The sequence below is a fragment of the Serinus canaria genome, chromosome 9 (genome assembly GCF_022539315.1).
Source record: "Serinus canaria isolate serCan28SL12 chromosome 9, serCan2020, whole genome shotgun sequence".
NCBI classification, from domain to species: domain Eukaryota; kingdom Metazoa; phylum Chordata; class Aves; order Passeriformes; family Fringillidae; genus Serinus; species Serinus canaria.
In genome coordinates this window covers 411,798-426,167 of record NC_066323.1, presented here as the reverse complement: position 1 = coordinate 426,167, position 14,370 = coordinate 411,798, and the positions used below count along the sequence as shown (strand labels likewise).

At 55.0% G+C, this 14,370-nt stretch overlaps 1 protein-coding gene and 2 long non-coding RNA genes across 3 annotated transcripts; 1 reads left to right on the top strand and 2 right to left on the bottom strand.

Annotated features, from left to right (window-relative positions):
* The first annotated feature begins 1,449 nt into the window (after positions 1-1,449).
* Positions 1,450-12,966, top strand: IGSF10 (immunoglobulin superfamily member 10). Its single transcript, XM_050977865.1, has 7 exons — positions 1,450-1,935; positions 2,985-3,114; positions 3,747-4,137; positions 4,644-7,559; positions 7,857-8,843; positions 9,497-10,379; positions 11,040-12,966. The coding sequence occupies exons 1-7, from the start codon at positions 1,730-1,732 to the stop codon at positions 12,946-12,948; spliced, it is 7,422 nt and encodes a 2,473-aa protein (XP_050833822.1). The 5' UTR covers positions 1,450-1,729; the 3' UTR covers positions 12,949-12,966.
* LOC127059895 (uncharacterized) lies at positions 2,187-3,827 on the bottom strand. The gene is made up of 3 exons (XR_007778217.1): positions 3,224-3,827; positions 2,894-3,027; positions 2,187-2,281 (listed from the first exon to the last, which is right to left on the bottom strand). It is a non-coding gene; the product is annotated as an uncharacterized LOC127059895 (long non-coding RNA).
* On the bottom strand, positions 10,395-12,895 carry LOC127059894 (uncharacterized). The gene is made up of 4 exons (XR_007778216.1): positions 12,770-12,895; positions 11,392-11,497; positions 11,119-11,228; positions 10,395-10,918 (listed from the first exon to the last, which is right to left on the bottom strand). It is a non-coding gene; the product is annotated as an uncharacterized LOC127059894 (long non-coding RNA).
* Positions 12,967-14,370: the final 1,404 nt, after the last annotated feature.

Here is a 14,370-nt window from a genome sequence, read left to right as displayed (position 1 = left end):
ACACTTTCTTGCCAAAATATAGTTTCACTTAACAAAAAGCTCCCTTCATTCTCCCTTGTAATGAATTCCAGCTAAACCAATGTCTCCAAGTCAGACACGGGCCAGGATTGCCAGCAGAGCAGCGAGCTCAGCTGGGGTTTGTACAACCATTGTGCTCCCTGTAAGGCTGCCCTGGGAGATCCCAGCCACATCATAATAAAATATTCCACATGTTCCTCAGCCACCTTCCGGAGGGAGAACTTTGTATCTCTTGTAATTTAATGCTCTGGCTCTCAGCAGTGAGAGCTGCAGCTTAATGACAACAGACAGCACGTCCTGAGATGAAAACCCTGTTCTTAAAATATTGACAAGGTCTAGGTACATTTAAAACATTTGTTTTTATTTTATTGCAAATTTTCCCAAATGTGATTTTGGAAAACATCCTCAGAAGTGACTTCAGTTCCTTGTCTACCGTGTCTGTAAATTATGGAGACTGGTACAAATGATTTTTAAATGTCATTTACCTTATGTTTAAACTCACAGAAGCACAGCATTGGAATGTTCCAGAAGCCTTGACCTCAGTCTTCCAGAAGAAAAAAAAATTGATGAACTGAAAGAAAGCAATTGGTGCTTTACTTTTCAGACAGTAATGAAGGTGGAGAAAAGGCACCTAACAGCAGCCAGCTCACCCTCTCTAGCCCCCACGGGAACAGAGCTCAGTGTGAGCTGCCAACATTCCCCTCTTCTTGGGCTAGCACCTCAAAATGCCACCTGAGGATGCAGTGCAGGGATCAGTTGAGGCATTGCTCTTTCTTCTGAGACCAAAGTGCAGTGACACGAGTGGGTCAGTGTTTCCCGGCCCCAGCTCCCGTGCTGGCTCAGGGTGGGACCATCCAGCCCCTGAGATAACAAACACCAGCCAGCAAATGCCACCAGTAAAGTTCTGGCTGGCTTACACAGAACACCCTATTCCTGCCAGCCCTCCTGAACTCCCACAGCTCACATTTGATTTTGAACTCATCTGAACAGTTCCAGAACCTTTAGAAAGATATCTAGGGCTTATCTCCCGCAGCATTCCCGGAGAGGCGGCGGGCGCTTCTCCCTCCCCGCCGGGCAGCGAGCGGTGCCGATGGAGCTGCGGGGAGCCCGGGGTCCCCCCGGGAGGAGGAGGAGGCGGTGTCGGGTTTGCCCCTGCCCGGCCCGGCCCCGGAGGGGAACGCGCAGGTGGGGACGAGCGGCCGGTCCCGGTGCCGGGGAGGGCTTGAGCGAGGGATGCGAAATGAGTTAATTTTGCTTGGAATAGCTGCTGGCGGGGAAGGAGCTGACGTGTGGAGACGCCTCCGGGGGATGAGCCGCCGGCGGAGCCGGGAACGCTCGGCACAGCCGGGCCGGGTCCGCAGCCGGGGCACACGGCGGGCACCGGCTGCAGCTCCCCCGCCGCTCCCTGCGGAATTCCGGCCTTTCCCGCGAGCGGCAGCTCCCGGCACAGCGCCGGGCACGGGCACCGCGGGGCAGCCGTCAAATGACAACGCTTTGGGGCGCGACGCAGATCCATCGCTGAGGGGAAACCCGAGAGTTTGGGGGCTGGCTCGTAGGCGGGTTTTTCTTTCAAGTTAAGAATTCTTTTTTGCTTATGGCTTAAACCCGACCGGCTCAGCTCGGCTGGCGCGGTGAGCCCGCGTGTTCTGCTTCCCCCGCAGGAGCCCGTCCGCCGCCGCCGCCGGGGATGGCAGCGTAGGATCCCCGCAGGATGGGGGCCCCGCGCGGGGAACGGCCCCGCTGGCTGGGGACCCTCCTGGCCGCCTGCCTGGCCACCCGCCTGGCCACCCTGCCGGCCATCAGCGCCTGTCCCCGGCCCTGTGCCTGCCACGGCTCCGCCGAGCTCCACTGCACCTTCCGCTACTTCAGCGCCGTGCCCCCGCGCATCCCGCCGGACGTGCAGCGCATCAACCTGGGGTACGTGCAGCTGCCGCATCCGAACACTCGGCTTGCCTTTCAGCTCTTTGCACGGCAGCAATTAACCGTCCAGATTTAGGGCTAAAAATTAACCACAGCAGTAGGTAAGTCTATAATGTTCTGCAGTGCTCAGCAGGGGCTGCAGCCACAGCCAGCAGAGCCAGAGACCACCCACAGAAAGGAGAAGTTTTGGGGATCTAGCTCAGGACACATGAGAACTTCAGAAAGTTTTGAACTTAACTTTCCTTTCTATTACCTGAATGAGTTGTGCCTGTAGCACGGACCCTGGAAAAAGGCTGAAATAGATTTCTCTCTGGGAAGGATAGTCCAGGGCTCAGAAAGTGATCTGGAAAAGGAGCACAGGTATTAAAATCTGCAGAGACTTTGCAGTGATGTAACACCAAGATCGGGGGTTAGATCCCCCTGTGAGTCATTCTCTTAAGGGCTGGACTCGATGATCCTTCTGGGCCCCTCCTGATTCAGCCTGTTCTGTGATTCTGTCACTCAGAATGTCCCACAGCATTGGGGTCTATGTTTCACCTGCTGACTTCCAGGGAAATTTCACTTGTCTGGCCATGTCAGCCTCCACGGTGGCTCCGTTCTCCGTGTGGTTAAAGGAGCAGGGATCATACCCAGGCTTGTCTGGCCCCTTCATGCAGTTTCCAGCAAGTGTCCCTCTCTTAAATCAAATTATGAGACCCATCAGCAGTATTTGTCTGATCTGTGTCCCTTTTGACACACATAACCTTGGAACCACCCAGATGTGCCTGCAGAAATACACAAGGAACTTTTCACTGAAGTGGTACACAGTGAGCACAGACAGATGTGTTTCACTGCTGTCACTCACCCCACCCACTGGGAATTCACCTTCAGAACCCTGTCCTGGGACAGTGACCACCTTTTGTGCTCATCTGAAGGAATGGCTTGCTTTCCTCTTGGCAAGGGGAGTGCTGCTTACCTTTAGCCGTTCCCAAAGAGTGGTTCTTTTGTTTTGGGTTGGTTGGATGTAAAAGCTGTGAGTTGGGGCTGACTGAACCCATCCTGTACAGCTACAACAGCCTGAGGAAACTCAGCCCCACGGACTTTGCTGGCCTGCAGAAACTGGAGTTACTGATGCTGCACAGCAATGAGATCAGCACCATCCCTGAGAAGGTGTTCAGGGACCTGCATTCACTACAGGTAAGAGCTAAATGAGCCAGTGTTAATTTTGCCATGATTTAACTCTCAGTGATACTGGCAGGCAGCCACAGAGCAGCCTTCTGCAGCATTTCAGTTTCCTGTTTCTTACCTTATTCATGTGAAAGTCAACAGCCTTCAAAATCCAGTATCCTGGTGGGAAATGTCTTTCCTTCCCAGGCAGGCACTCAGATACAGGGTGCAGAGCATGACAAACCCTTTGGTAGATTTCTCTCAGCTCTACCTTAGCAGGCAACTGCAGTCAAAACTCTCTTCCTACAGAGGAGAAAGATTGCAAAGCTCCAAATACTGTGTCTGAAAAAGGAGCCTGTCATTGTTAATTTGTCCGTCAGTTTGGGGCTTTTTGAGGATTCTTTTTTTTCCATAGAGATTTCCCTTTCCCTTCAGTACAGTCCTGTCCCTTTCTGGCCTTCATGAAAAAAAGACCACAGTGTGCAGAAGCTTAGCACCCTGCACATAAACATTCCAGTTCTTTAAAGAAACTCCAGTTACCTGGCATTCCTGGTCTGGTGAAGAACTTTCACTGCACAGAGCAACCTGCAGCAGCATTTATTAGGGGTTCTATAACTTTAACATGGCTTAATATTATGCATTTGTTACTTTTTCATGAACAGGTCTTAAAAATGAGTTACAACAAGGTCAGAGTGCTTCAGCAGGATGTATTTTATGGCCTGAACAGCTTGGTACGGCTGCATATGGACCACAATCAAATTGAATTTGTGAATCCCAATGTTTTCTATGGACTCACTTCCTTGAGGCTGGTCCACCTGGATGGAAATTTACTTCAGCAGCTGCATCCAGACACTTTTGTCACCTTGCGCTATAGCCAAATATTCAGAATATCCTTCCTGAAGCACATCTCTCTGTCTGACAACGGGCTGACTTCACTTCCACAAGAGATGTTTTCCTACATGTCAGAGCTGGAGAGCATTTACCTCCACGGAAACCCCTGGTCCTGCGACTGCAGCCTGCAGGGGTTTGCAGGGTGGGCACAGGAGAGGCCAGGTGAGCTGAAGGCTTTGTTCATGCTCTTCAATCCTGTTGTAGCATCTTACTCTTCCTGATACAGGTAATTGTCCTTTATTCATCTGTTTATTCTCCCAGAAAAGACTGGAAGATAGGATTTGTGTAGGTGTGTATAATCAGGATAAAAAGATTAACACCACTGTGTTTCCCAGATTAAATTAATCTAGTGGCCATTCCCAAGTGCAGCTTTCCTTAATGGAGAATTTTTCTTGGCCAGTCCAAAGCTTCTGTGCACTGGGAGAATCCACAGGGAACAAGCCAACTTTTGTGGAACTGGCAAGAGCAAGGGCCACATTGCACTTGATTCTTTAAAAAGAAATTCAGGAACTCAAGGGACTCTGGGACTTTCTCTGCTGCTGCCTTCACATGTCACTTCAAGCTTTGGTTTTATTTCATTCAAAAGAACCACTTGTTAGTAGCTATAGGTCATTTTTAATATTAAAACTTGTAGCACAGAAACTTACTGAGGATTTTTTTCCCTTCAGATGTCATAAAGTGCAGAAAAGAGAGAAGTTCTGGTGTCCAGCAATGCCCGGTCTGTGCTAGTCCCAAAAATCATAATGGGAAAAGTTTAGTGGATCTTCCTTCTGCATCTTTCACCTGCACGAAGCCTGTCATCCAAGACTCCCTGAAATCCAGAAACCTCTCGGTGCCAGACGATGGGGATTTCAGTTTTGTGTCTCCCAAGGACTTGATGGCTCCGATAGGATCTGTGGTTTTGAATATGACTGACCAGGCAGGAAATCGAGGCAACTTGGTTTGCAATGTCCAGAGACCTGAAGAAATGTCTCCCATCTCATTTGACCAAGATGGCCCCAGCAGAGTGCTCAAAGCCTCGTTCTCAGCATTCCTGGTGTGTGGTATCGATCATGGGCACATCCAGCAGCTGTGGAGCATCCTGGCACTGTACAGCAGCTCTCCTTTGAGACTGGAGCAAACAGTGCAGGCAGCTGCCGAGCCTTTTGTCAGCTACAGATACAGGCAGACGTACAGCGAGAACGACGAGCTCTTCACCAGGATCGAGGCGGAGCTGCGAGCTGAGCCGGCGTGGCTGATGCAGAGCCAGCTGTCCCTGCAGCTGGACAGGACAGCCACCACGCTCAGCACGCTGCACCTGCGCTACGCCACCCAGGCCCGGCTGCCTCTGCCCAGCCAGGACAAGGACCAGGGCGGGCACGGCTGGGCCATCATTGCCAGGGACAACAGCACCCAAACGGAGCACACCGTGCTGGTGGGGGGCACCGTGGAGCTGGGGTGCCAGGCGGCCGGGCAGCCAGCTCCTGCCGTGGAGTGGGTGTTGGCCGATGGCAGCAAGGTGCGAGCCCCCCACATCAGCGAGGATGGGAGGGTCCTGGTCCTCAGGAGCGGGGTGCTGACCCTGCGGACAGCCGACGTGTTCGACTCGGGGCTCTATCACTGCACCTGCACCAACCACCAGGACGCTGACGTGCTCACATTCCGAATCACTGTGGTGGATCCCCTCGTGGAGCACAACGGTGTCAATGGAGCCCAGCTGCCGGCTGCTCTCGGCAGCACGCTGCACCTCCCCTGCACAGCCACGGCTGCCCCAGACCCTGCCGTTACCTGGGTGCTACCTGAGCACACAATCCTCCGTCAGTCTGCTGGAAACAAACACATTTTTGCCAATGGCACCTTGAGAATACAAGGGGTGACGCAGAGAGACGTGGGCTACTTCCGATGCGTGGCGGCCAACCGGTACGGTGTTGATCTTTTGGTTTTCCAAGTGCTGGTGAGACAGGATGAAACTACTCTGAAGAAAAAGCATGGAGCTCTGGGAGACTGGGAAGAAGGCTCTGGCAATGAGTTGCTGCGCTCTGCTGCAGCACAGAGACATCCCTCAGGCACTGCAGCCACCCTGAGAGCTCTCGGGGAGCCTGCTGCACCAGCAGCCAGCAGCCAGGGCGCACGGAGCCAGAGCCAGAGGAGCAGCCACGGGAAAATGCCTCACTGGCCCTACGCAGACAGAGCCGGCCGGCGCTTCAGGGGACACAGGAGACAGTTTGTTCCCTCAGGCAGGAGAGCTGATCCACAGCGCTGGGCAGCCTTGCTGGAGAAAACAAAGAGGAACTCAACAGTGACAGACAAACGAGGAGAAGCTGCAACAGAACCGCCCATTCAAGTCCGTAAGCTCTCAGAGGTACCCGAGGGTGAGGAGGAGACATCTGGTGATCTCGTCTCTCCAGAAGAAGAATTCATGATACCAGCCACAGAGAGATCCCCAGTATCTGCTCTGGGCAGAGCAACAGAGCTCATGATCACTGCAGGGCCCAAGGAGACTGAGGATCCCCCTCCTGCCTGGAACTCCTCCCTCCTGCCCACAGAGCCATTAACTCCCCTACCCTCACCTCTTCCACACTCTGGGGCACCGGCCAGCAAAAGGCTGCAAACACTTCCAAAACCTACAGCCTCATGGGAAAGACCTGATTTGAGTCAAATATCAGCAAATGGTGTAAAACAGCCAACTGTACCCAGTGGAACAGCCACACTTTTCCCTGCTGGGCAAAAATCAATATATTCTGGGGAAAGTAATAACCAGCACCTAAAGTCTGCATCCATGACACCCATGACAGAAGCTACAGGCACCAGCAAGGCTGTAACTCCCCAAAACACAGCAGACAAGTTACATATTTTAATTGAGTCTATTGATAATGTCTCCACCAAAACAGATCACCAGGTCCCTGTGACAACAGTCAGTGCACCAAGCTCTGAATTTAGCCCCGTTTATTTTCATAGTACTCAGAAAGGAGGAGCCCCTAATCCACCACCGGCCTCGACTTTTGCTACTCATCAGCAAATTCAGGTGATCCAGGATGTTCCAACTCATCCAGCCCAGCTGCAGCAACACTACGGAAAACGAAGGAAAATTTCTGGTCGGAGACGAATTGTTAGACCAGGACGTGTCCCAGGTATGAAGGAGCCCCGATACAATTTTGGGAGGCCAGGGCCTGCCAGAGGAAGTACAGCTGTGGCTACAGGTGTCCAACTGAACCTGAACTATGCATCAAATGTACCAGCCTTAAATAACTCCAGCAGTTCCATCAATCCATTTAGCCCAGAAACACCCCAGTCTTCCCCCTCCACCACGAAAATGCCATTGGAGCACCCCGTGGGTACCCCTCAAAACACAGAGGAAAAGAAACATGGTGCAAGGCAAAAAGCTGCTGCCACAGTCGTGTCTGTCACTGCAGAGGACACTGCCACTGCTGCAGCCAGCGGATTGGGTGTGACGGGTTTGAAACCAACAGTTACACTTGTTATTACTCCTCAGACTGACACCAGAGCCACCAAAAGTAAAATACTCAGAGTGGGAGGAAGGAGAGGTCAGAGGAGGAAGAAGCCTCCTAAAACACCTGCCCCACAGCATGTGGCTGCAGTCCAGAGCACTGCAGGCACCCCTGCAGCCCAGAGCACTGCAGCCACCCCTGCAGCCTGGAGCACTGCAGCCACCCCTGCAGCCCAGAGCACGGCAGCCAGCACTGCAGCCTGGAGCACTGCAGCCCAGAGCACTGCAGCCACCCCTGCAGCCACCCCTGCAGCCCGGAGCACGGCAGCCACCCCTGCAGCCTGGAGCACTGCAACCACCCCTGCAGCCCAGAGCACTGCAGCCACCCCTGCAGCCCGGAGCATGGCAGGCACCCCTGCAGCCCAGAGCACAGCAGGCACCTCCACGGTGACAGCTTGGACATCACCAGCTGTGCCTCCAAGCCTTGCACCTGCAAACCCTCTCCCTGGGAGCAGCAGTGCAGTGTCCAGGACCAAAGCAGCCGCACTGGGGGTCCCTGACAGCCCCGAGGCACCCCAGCACAGGCCCATGGCAGACACACAGACAGCAGCAGCCCCAGGCACCTGGAGGAGCTCCCCATCAGCAATGCCCCTAGCTGGCAGTGTGACAGCTCAGAGCCCCCCCATGGCACCCCAAACCACACCAGACTGGCAGAGGAACACCCAGCTGGCCACGTCACCAGCTGCCAGTCCTGCCCAGATGCCCACCATGGCTCTCCAAACCTCACCATGGCTGGACGAGTCCCCTGGTGCCACGAGTGCCCCACCTGCTGCAGTCAGTGCCACGCCAGGGCCAGGACGTGCCCAGGGCACCAGAGCCGGTGCCAGGGCAGGAGAGAAGCCCTCTCTGGATTTGGGGGAGGGAGCTGTCCCGGAGGAGCAGGGAGCACAGCCCGCAGCCCCAGCCCGAGCCGTGCCCAGCGCTCCTGCTGCAGTCACTGCCCCCAGCACCCAGCACCCCTCCCCTCTGCCAGCCCCCAGTGCCGCCCTGCCCGCAGACCCCCCGAGAGCCCCCTCGCCCCGCCGGGGCCATGGAGAGCTCCAGCTCCAGCTCCAGCTCCAGCTCCAGCTCCAGCCCAGGCCGCCTCCCGAGGGCACCGAGAGGGGGAACGCGCTGCAGGCACCACCGATGGCACCTCCCTGGGGAGGGGACAAGGACAGCTCTGTCAGTGCCTGGTCCGAAAGGCGACAGGATCAAGACACCAGCACCCTGCCCAGTCCCAGCACCTCAGCCTCTGCAAGCAGAAACCAATTTTCAAAGCCCAGAATAGTCGGAGGGAAAGTGGCTGCTTTCACTCTGCAGGCGAATTCGGATGCTTTTATTCCTTGTGAAGCTACTGGGAACCCCCCTCCAACAATACACTGGACCAAGATACCACCAGGTGAGATTGATAAACCTCTTGAGAATTTACCTTTCATTAGCCCTGTAGTTTGGCACCTCTTCTGTGTGCCAAACTCAAGCATTGCTTCATTTCAGAGTACTGTGAAATATTAGTGAAAGGTAAACTTGGAAACAGTGACAGAGACTCACTGGAGCAACTTAGTGCTGATTCTGGAACAGATCTTTAGTGAAAGGATTAAAAAATCAAATCTATGTTCAATTATAATTCCTTGCTCATTATGGGAAGAATTGGGTATTTATTGTACATTACCTGCTATTCCAGGACAGTGAGACAAGCGAAAACAAAAATATGGCAAAAACCACTCAAATTGGGTCATAGCTGTGCCAAGTTTGGATTGCAAAGCCCCACGTGCTTTATCCAAACTTTGTCTCTGCTGGAGATTCAGCTTCATTCTTACTTTAAAGCTTTGTCAGTCTATATGCAGAATTCTCTGATTTCTTTCTGGTTTATCGCTGTCGTCTTGGTTATTTGGGCAGAGCAGAGCAGGTCAGGGTATTTGGGACTGAGGAAAACGTAACAAGAGGCAGGCAGCGCCAGGCTATTCTAGGCTGTCAGGCTATCCAAAGCAGCGCCAGGCAGCCCCGGCTGTCCCAGGCTGTGCAGGCAGTGACTGTCCCTGCCTTGCTCCGCAGGGCGCGGTGCCGCGGGCCGCTGGTCGGTGCTGCCCAACGGGACTCTGGCCATCGCCCGGGCGGGGCCGCAGGACGGCGGGCAGTACCTGTGCACGGCGGCCAACGCGCTCGGCTCGGCTCGGCTCCTGGTCACGCTGGCCGTGCGGGCGCACCCGCCGCGCATCGCCGGCCGCGGCCGCCCGCTGACCGCGCACTCCGGGAGCTCGGCGGCGCTGCCGTGCCGGGCCGAGGGCAGCCCCCCGCCCCGCATCTCCTGGCTCCTGGCCAACGGCACCGAGCTGGGGCCCGGCTCGGCGGGCGGCGGCAGGGCGCGGGTGGAGCCGGACGGCACGCTGCTCATCCGGGCGGTCACCGTCTACGACAGGGGCACCTACACCTGCCTGGCCCGGAACGCCGCGGGCACCGACACGCTGCCCCTGAGGCTGCAGGTGGTCGCGGCCCCTCCCACCATCCTGGAGGAGAAGAGACAGAGCGTGGCGGGGACGGCGGGGCAGAGCCTGAGCCTGCCCTGCACGGTGCAGGGGAAGCCCGAGCCCAGCGTGCACTGGGTGCTGCCCGCCGGCACCGTGCTGAAGCCGCTGCAGGGGCTGCACGCCAGGCTGCTCCTGCTCGCCAACGGCACGCTGCTCCTGGGCAGCATCGCCCCCTCCGACAGCGGCACCTACGAGTGCATCGCCACCAGCTCCACGGGCTCGGACAGGAGGGTGGTCAGCCTCGTGGTGCAGCGCAGAGAGACACCTCCGAAAATTGCCGTCGCCTCCCAAGAACTGACGCGGCTGAACTTTGGGGAGAGGTTGCTTCTGAACTGTACAGCAAGTGGGGAGCCCAAGCCCAGGATAATCTGGAGGCTGCCCTCCAAGGCTCTTGTGGACCAGTGGCACAGGTATGACCCTTTTTTTCCTCCTCTGCTTTGGAGCTTCAAACACGGTCTGCTCTAATACTCACATAAGAGCCTATCACAGCACTAATGCACTGTGAACTAAACCAAACTTTGAGTATTAACAGTTGTGAAACATCTGTTCTAACAGCATCTATATCTAATAACAGACCTATTAACAGATCACATCAATTGCCATAGGTGAGTGAGGTCTCAGAACAGGTACAAGTCATATTTGAATTAAGATAATTACTGTCACCATGCACTGGCTGACTGCTGTCAGTTCAGAGGAGGGGAAATTATTTGTAACAGATTTGTGAAGCAGGGCTCAAGAGGGAGGGGTTTCTTTTATCTCTGCCATGTCTACCTTTGGGGGTGTCCCCCCACCCCCTCCCACAGTGACACTCACCTCCACCTTAGGAGACACAGCCCCAGCTCAGGGTGTTCCCAGCAGAGCCAGCACCGCTCACATCCACACAACACCAAAACTGGCAGTGACATCAGGGCAGGACACGCTGCGTGGGCAGGAGGCACGGGCACAGCACCTTTGGAAAGGCCTCCTGTGTTGTACCCTGCTGCTAACAAGTTCAGTCCCTTCCTGTGCTCAGTGCTCACCCCCAGCACTTGCTTCCATAATTCTGTTCCCCTCTCTCTCCCCCCCAACAGGATGGGAAGTCGGATCCAGGTCTATCCCAATGGATCCTTGGCCATTGAGGCAGTTACAGAAAAGGATGCAGGTGATTACCTGTGCGTGGCCAGAAACAGCATCGGGGATGATCTGATACTGATGAAAGTCAGCATCGCAATGAAACCAGCCAAGATTGACCACAAGCAGCAGTTCAAGAAGCTGGTGCCCTACGGGAAGGATTTCAGAGTGGACTGCAAGGCCTCAGGGTCGCCCACGCCAGCGATATCCTGGGGCCTGCCGGACGGGACGGTGGTGAACAGCGCGATGCAGGCGGACGACAGCGGGCACAGGGCTCGCAGGTACGTCCTCTTCCACAATGGCACTCTGTACCTCAACAAAGCTGGAGTGGCAGAGGGAGGAGACTACACGTGCTACGCCCAAAACACTCTGGGGAGGGACGAGATGAAGATCCACGTCGCGGTCATTGTGGCAGCCCCTCAAATAAAGCACAATCACAAGACACACGTTACAGTGACAGCGGGAGACGCAGCCCTGCTGGACTGTGAGGCTGCTGGGGAGCCCAGGGCACAGATATTCTGGGTGCTGCCCTCCAGTGAGAGGATCTCCTCGTCCACAGCCAGGCACTCCCTGCACGCCAATGGCTCGCTGTCCATCAGCCAGGCCAGCCTGCTGGATGCTGGGGAGTACCTGTGTGTGGCTCGGAACCCTGGCGGGGACGACAGCAAGCTGTATAAGCTGGATGTGGCTGCTAAACCCCCCATCATAAATGGTCTACACAGGAACAAAACGATCATGAAGGTGACGGCAGTGAGGCACTCCAAGAAACACATCGACTGCCGGGCAGAAGGGACACCTCCTCCCCAGATCATGTGGATCATGCCTGATAACATTTTCCTAACAGCCCCATATTACGGGAGCAGGATTGTGGTGCACAAAAATGGGACACTCGAGATTCGGAACATCAGGCCCTCAGACACGGGGGATTTTATCTGTGTGGCACGTAACGATGGGGGAGAGACTGTGCTGGTGGTGCAGCTGGAAGTCACAGAAATGCTACGGAGACCAATGTTCAAAAACCCTTTCAATGAAAAAATAATAGCAAAACCTGGGAAGACGATCACACTGAACTGTTCAGTGGATGGAAACCCTCCCCCAGATATAAGCTGGATGCTGCCCAATGGCACATGGTTTTCCAGCAGCATTAGGACAGCCCAGTTTTCCACAGGAAGCAACGGGACCCTGACCATCTACAGCCCCGAGAGCCAGCACGCCGGGCGCTACCGCTGTGCTGCCCGGAACCAGGTCGGCTACATCGAAAAGCTGATGGTCCTGGAGGTGGCCCAGAAGCCCAAGATCCTGACCCGCCCTGCAGGGCTGGTGAGGGGGGTCAGCGGGGAGCCCCTGTCCCTTCACTGCCTGGCCGAGGGCAGCCCCAGGCCCAGGCTGGCGTGGACGCTGCCCGGGGGCCGCATGCTGGAGCGGCCGCAGCTCAGCGGGAGGCTCCTGCTGCTGGACAATGGCACCTTGGTCATCGGGGCAGCCTCGGCCCACGACGCCGGCAACTACCTGTGCAGGGCCCACAACCTCGCTGGAGACTCCTCCCTCACCATTCCTGTCGTGGTGGCAGCCTACGCCCCACGGATCATGGGCAGGCCCCCCCCCGCCATCCACACCCTGCCCGGGGCAGCAGTTCAGCTCCACTGCGTCGTGCTGGGCATCCCCAAACCAGAAATCACCTGGGAGTTACCTGACCACTCCGTACTCTCCACAGCTCACCAGGGCCGGGGCTCTGGGGGCGAGCTGCTCCACCCCACGGGGACTCTGCTCCTGCAGAACCCCCGACCCTCCAGCTCTGGCACGTACAGGTGCACAGCGAGGAACCCCCTGGGCACCGACACTGCAGCCACCTACGTCCACGTCATCTGAGCCAGAAACACAGCAGGAATGGTGGGGAACACGGGCTGCAGCCAGGCTGGGCTCAGCCCTGCAATGGCTTCAATCACAGGCAGCCACAAGCACCTGAGTGCCTGGGCACATCACAGCATTCAGTCTGCAGTCACTGGGCAAAAGGAGAGAGGAAAGGGAAAATTAGCTCCAGCATTACTTGCTAGCATTGGTTATCTCCATGTTCAGGGGATTTAAAGAAAAGCAAAATGAAGGCACTTAAGTGTCTGAGCCATGTCAGCAACAAACGCCACAGAGCCACAGCAGGAACAAACCCCAAACCCCACAGTACCTGAGCCACAGGTGCCCGGCTGTACCGCCCTGGCACAGGCACCAGGGGTGGGGAGGGCACCAGGGTGTCCTGCACAGCAAGAGCACAGGGAGCACCTGAGGACTCTCAGAACACCTGCTCTCGTCCTGCCCTGCAGTCTCCCAGCAGGGTGTTCAGCCTGCAGCAGTGAAAGCTCCAGGGAGGCCCCACTGCAGCTGTGGCACAGAGCACAAGGGGATTGCACCCCAAACTCAGCGCCCACCGTCCATCTCTGCCCCCTCAGCTTTACAGATCTGCCTCCTAAACCCCCAGTGTTCTTCTCATTAGACCCAGTGAAAATGCACGTGCTTCCAATGCTTTTAATTAAGTGATTCTTTGGAAGTCTGATGTGCTGAATAAAACTGGAGTAATCCTGTACCCTAATAACTCCGTGGGTGCTACAGAAACCGCCCGAGCTTTGCTCAGCAAAACCTGGTGCTTACTGAAGGCAGTTTCAGTGTTTTACAAGACTTCAGCATCTTTTCCCTTTCTGAAACCAAATCCTTCACTTTAAACATCTTGTGTAATCTCCTGGCTACCAGGCTGTAGGAACTGCTGAGGTTAGTCAAAGGCACTAAGTGGCACATGGAGGTTTTTGGGGGCATAAACCCAACCCACAGCACCTTCTGCTGTGCAGGTGCTGGCACAGGAGTCTGCACCAGGCAGGTGCCCATTGCAGAAACACTCTCCCATCAGTTTGTTCAACATATAAGAACTATTTTAAAAACCCTCAAAAATGGATTAAAAGGGTATAAGATTAATGCTTTTTAATTCAAAAGCTGCAATTTCAGCATGACTGTATTTTCTCTACTTTTCTATAGCAAACTTTTCCTAGTTATCCTCACCTACCTTAAATATGTTTGGAAAAACTGTGGAAATAAAGGAAACAAGCATAATGAGATTTAAAAAGGATTTGGCAGTGACAATTGTTGGGTAAAACCATTCCCTAATCCAGCAAAGGCTCCAGTCCAGCAGAAAGTCATGTCTCAAAAATAATTCAGTTTGTTCAGCTGTCTTCATGCAACTCTGGTTTATTACTAACAGTTCCATTTAAAAGGATCTTCAAACAGTAAACCCCATTTCCCCCCCAGCCT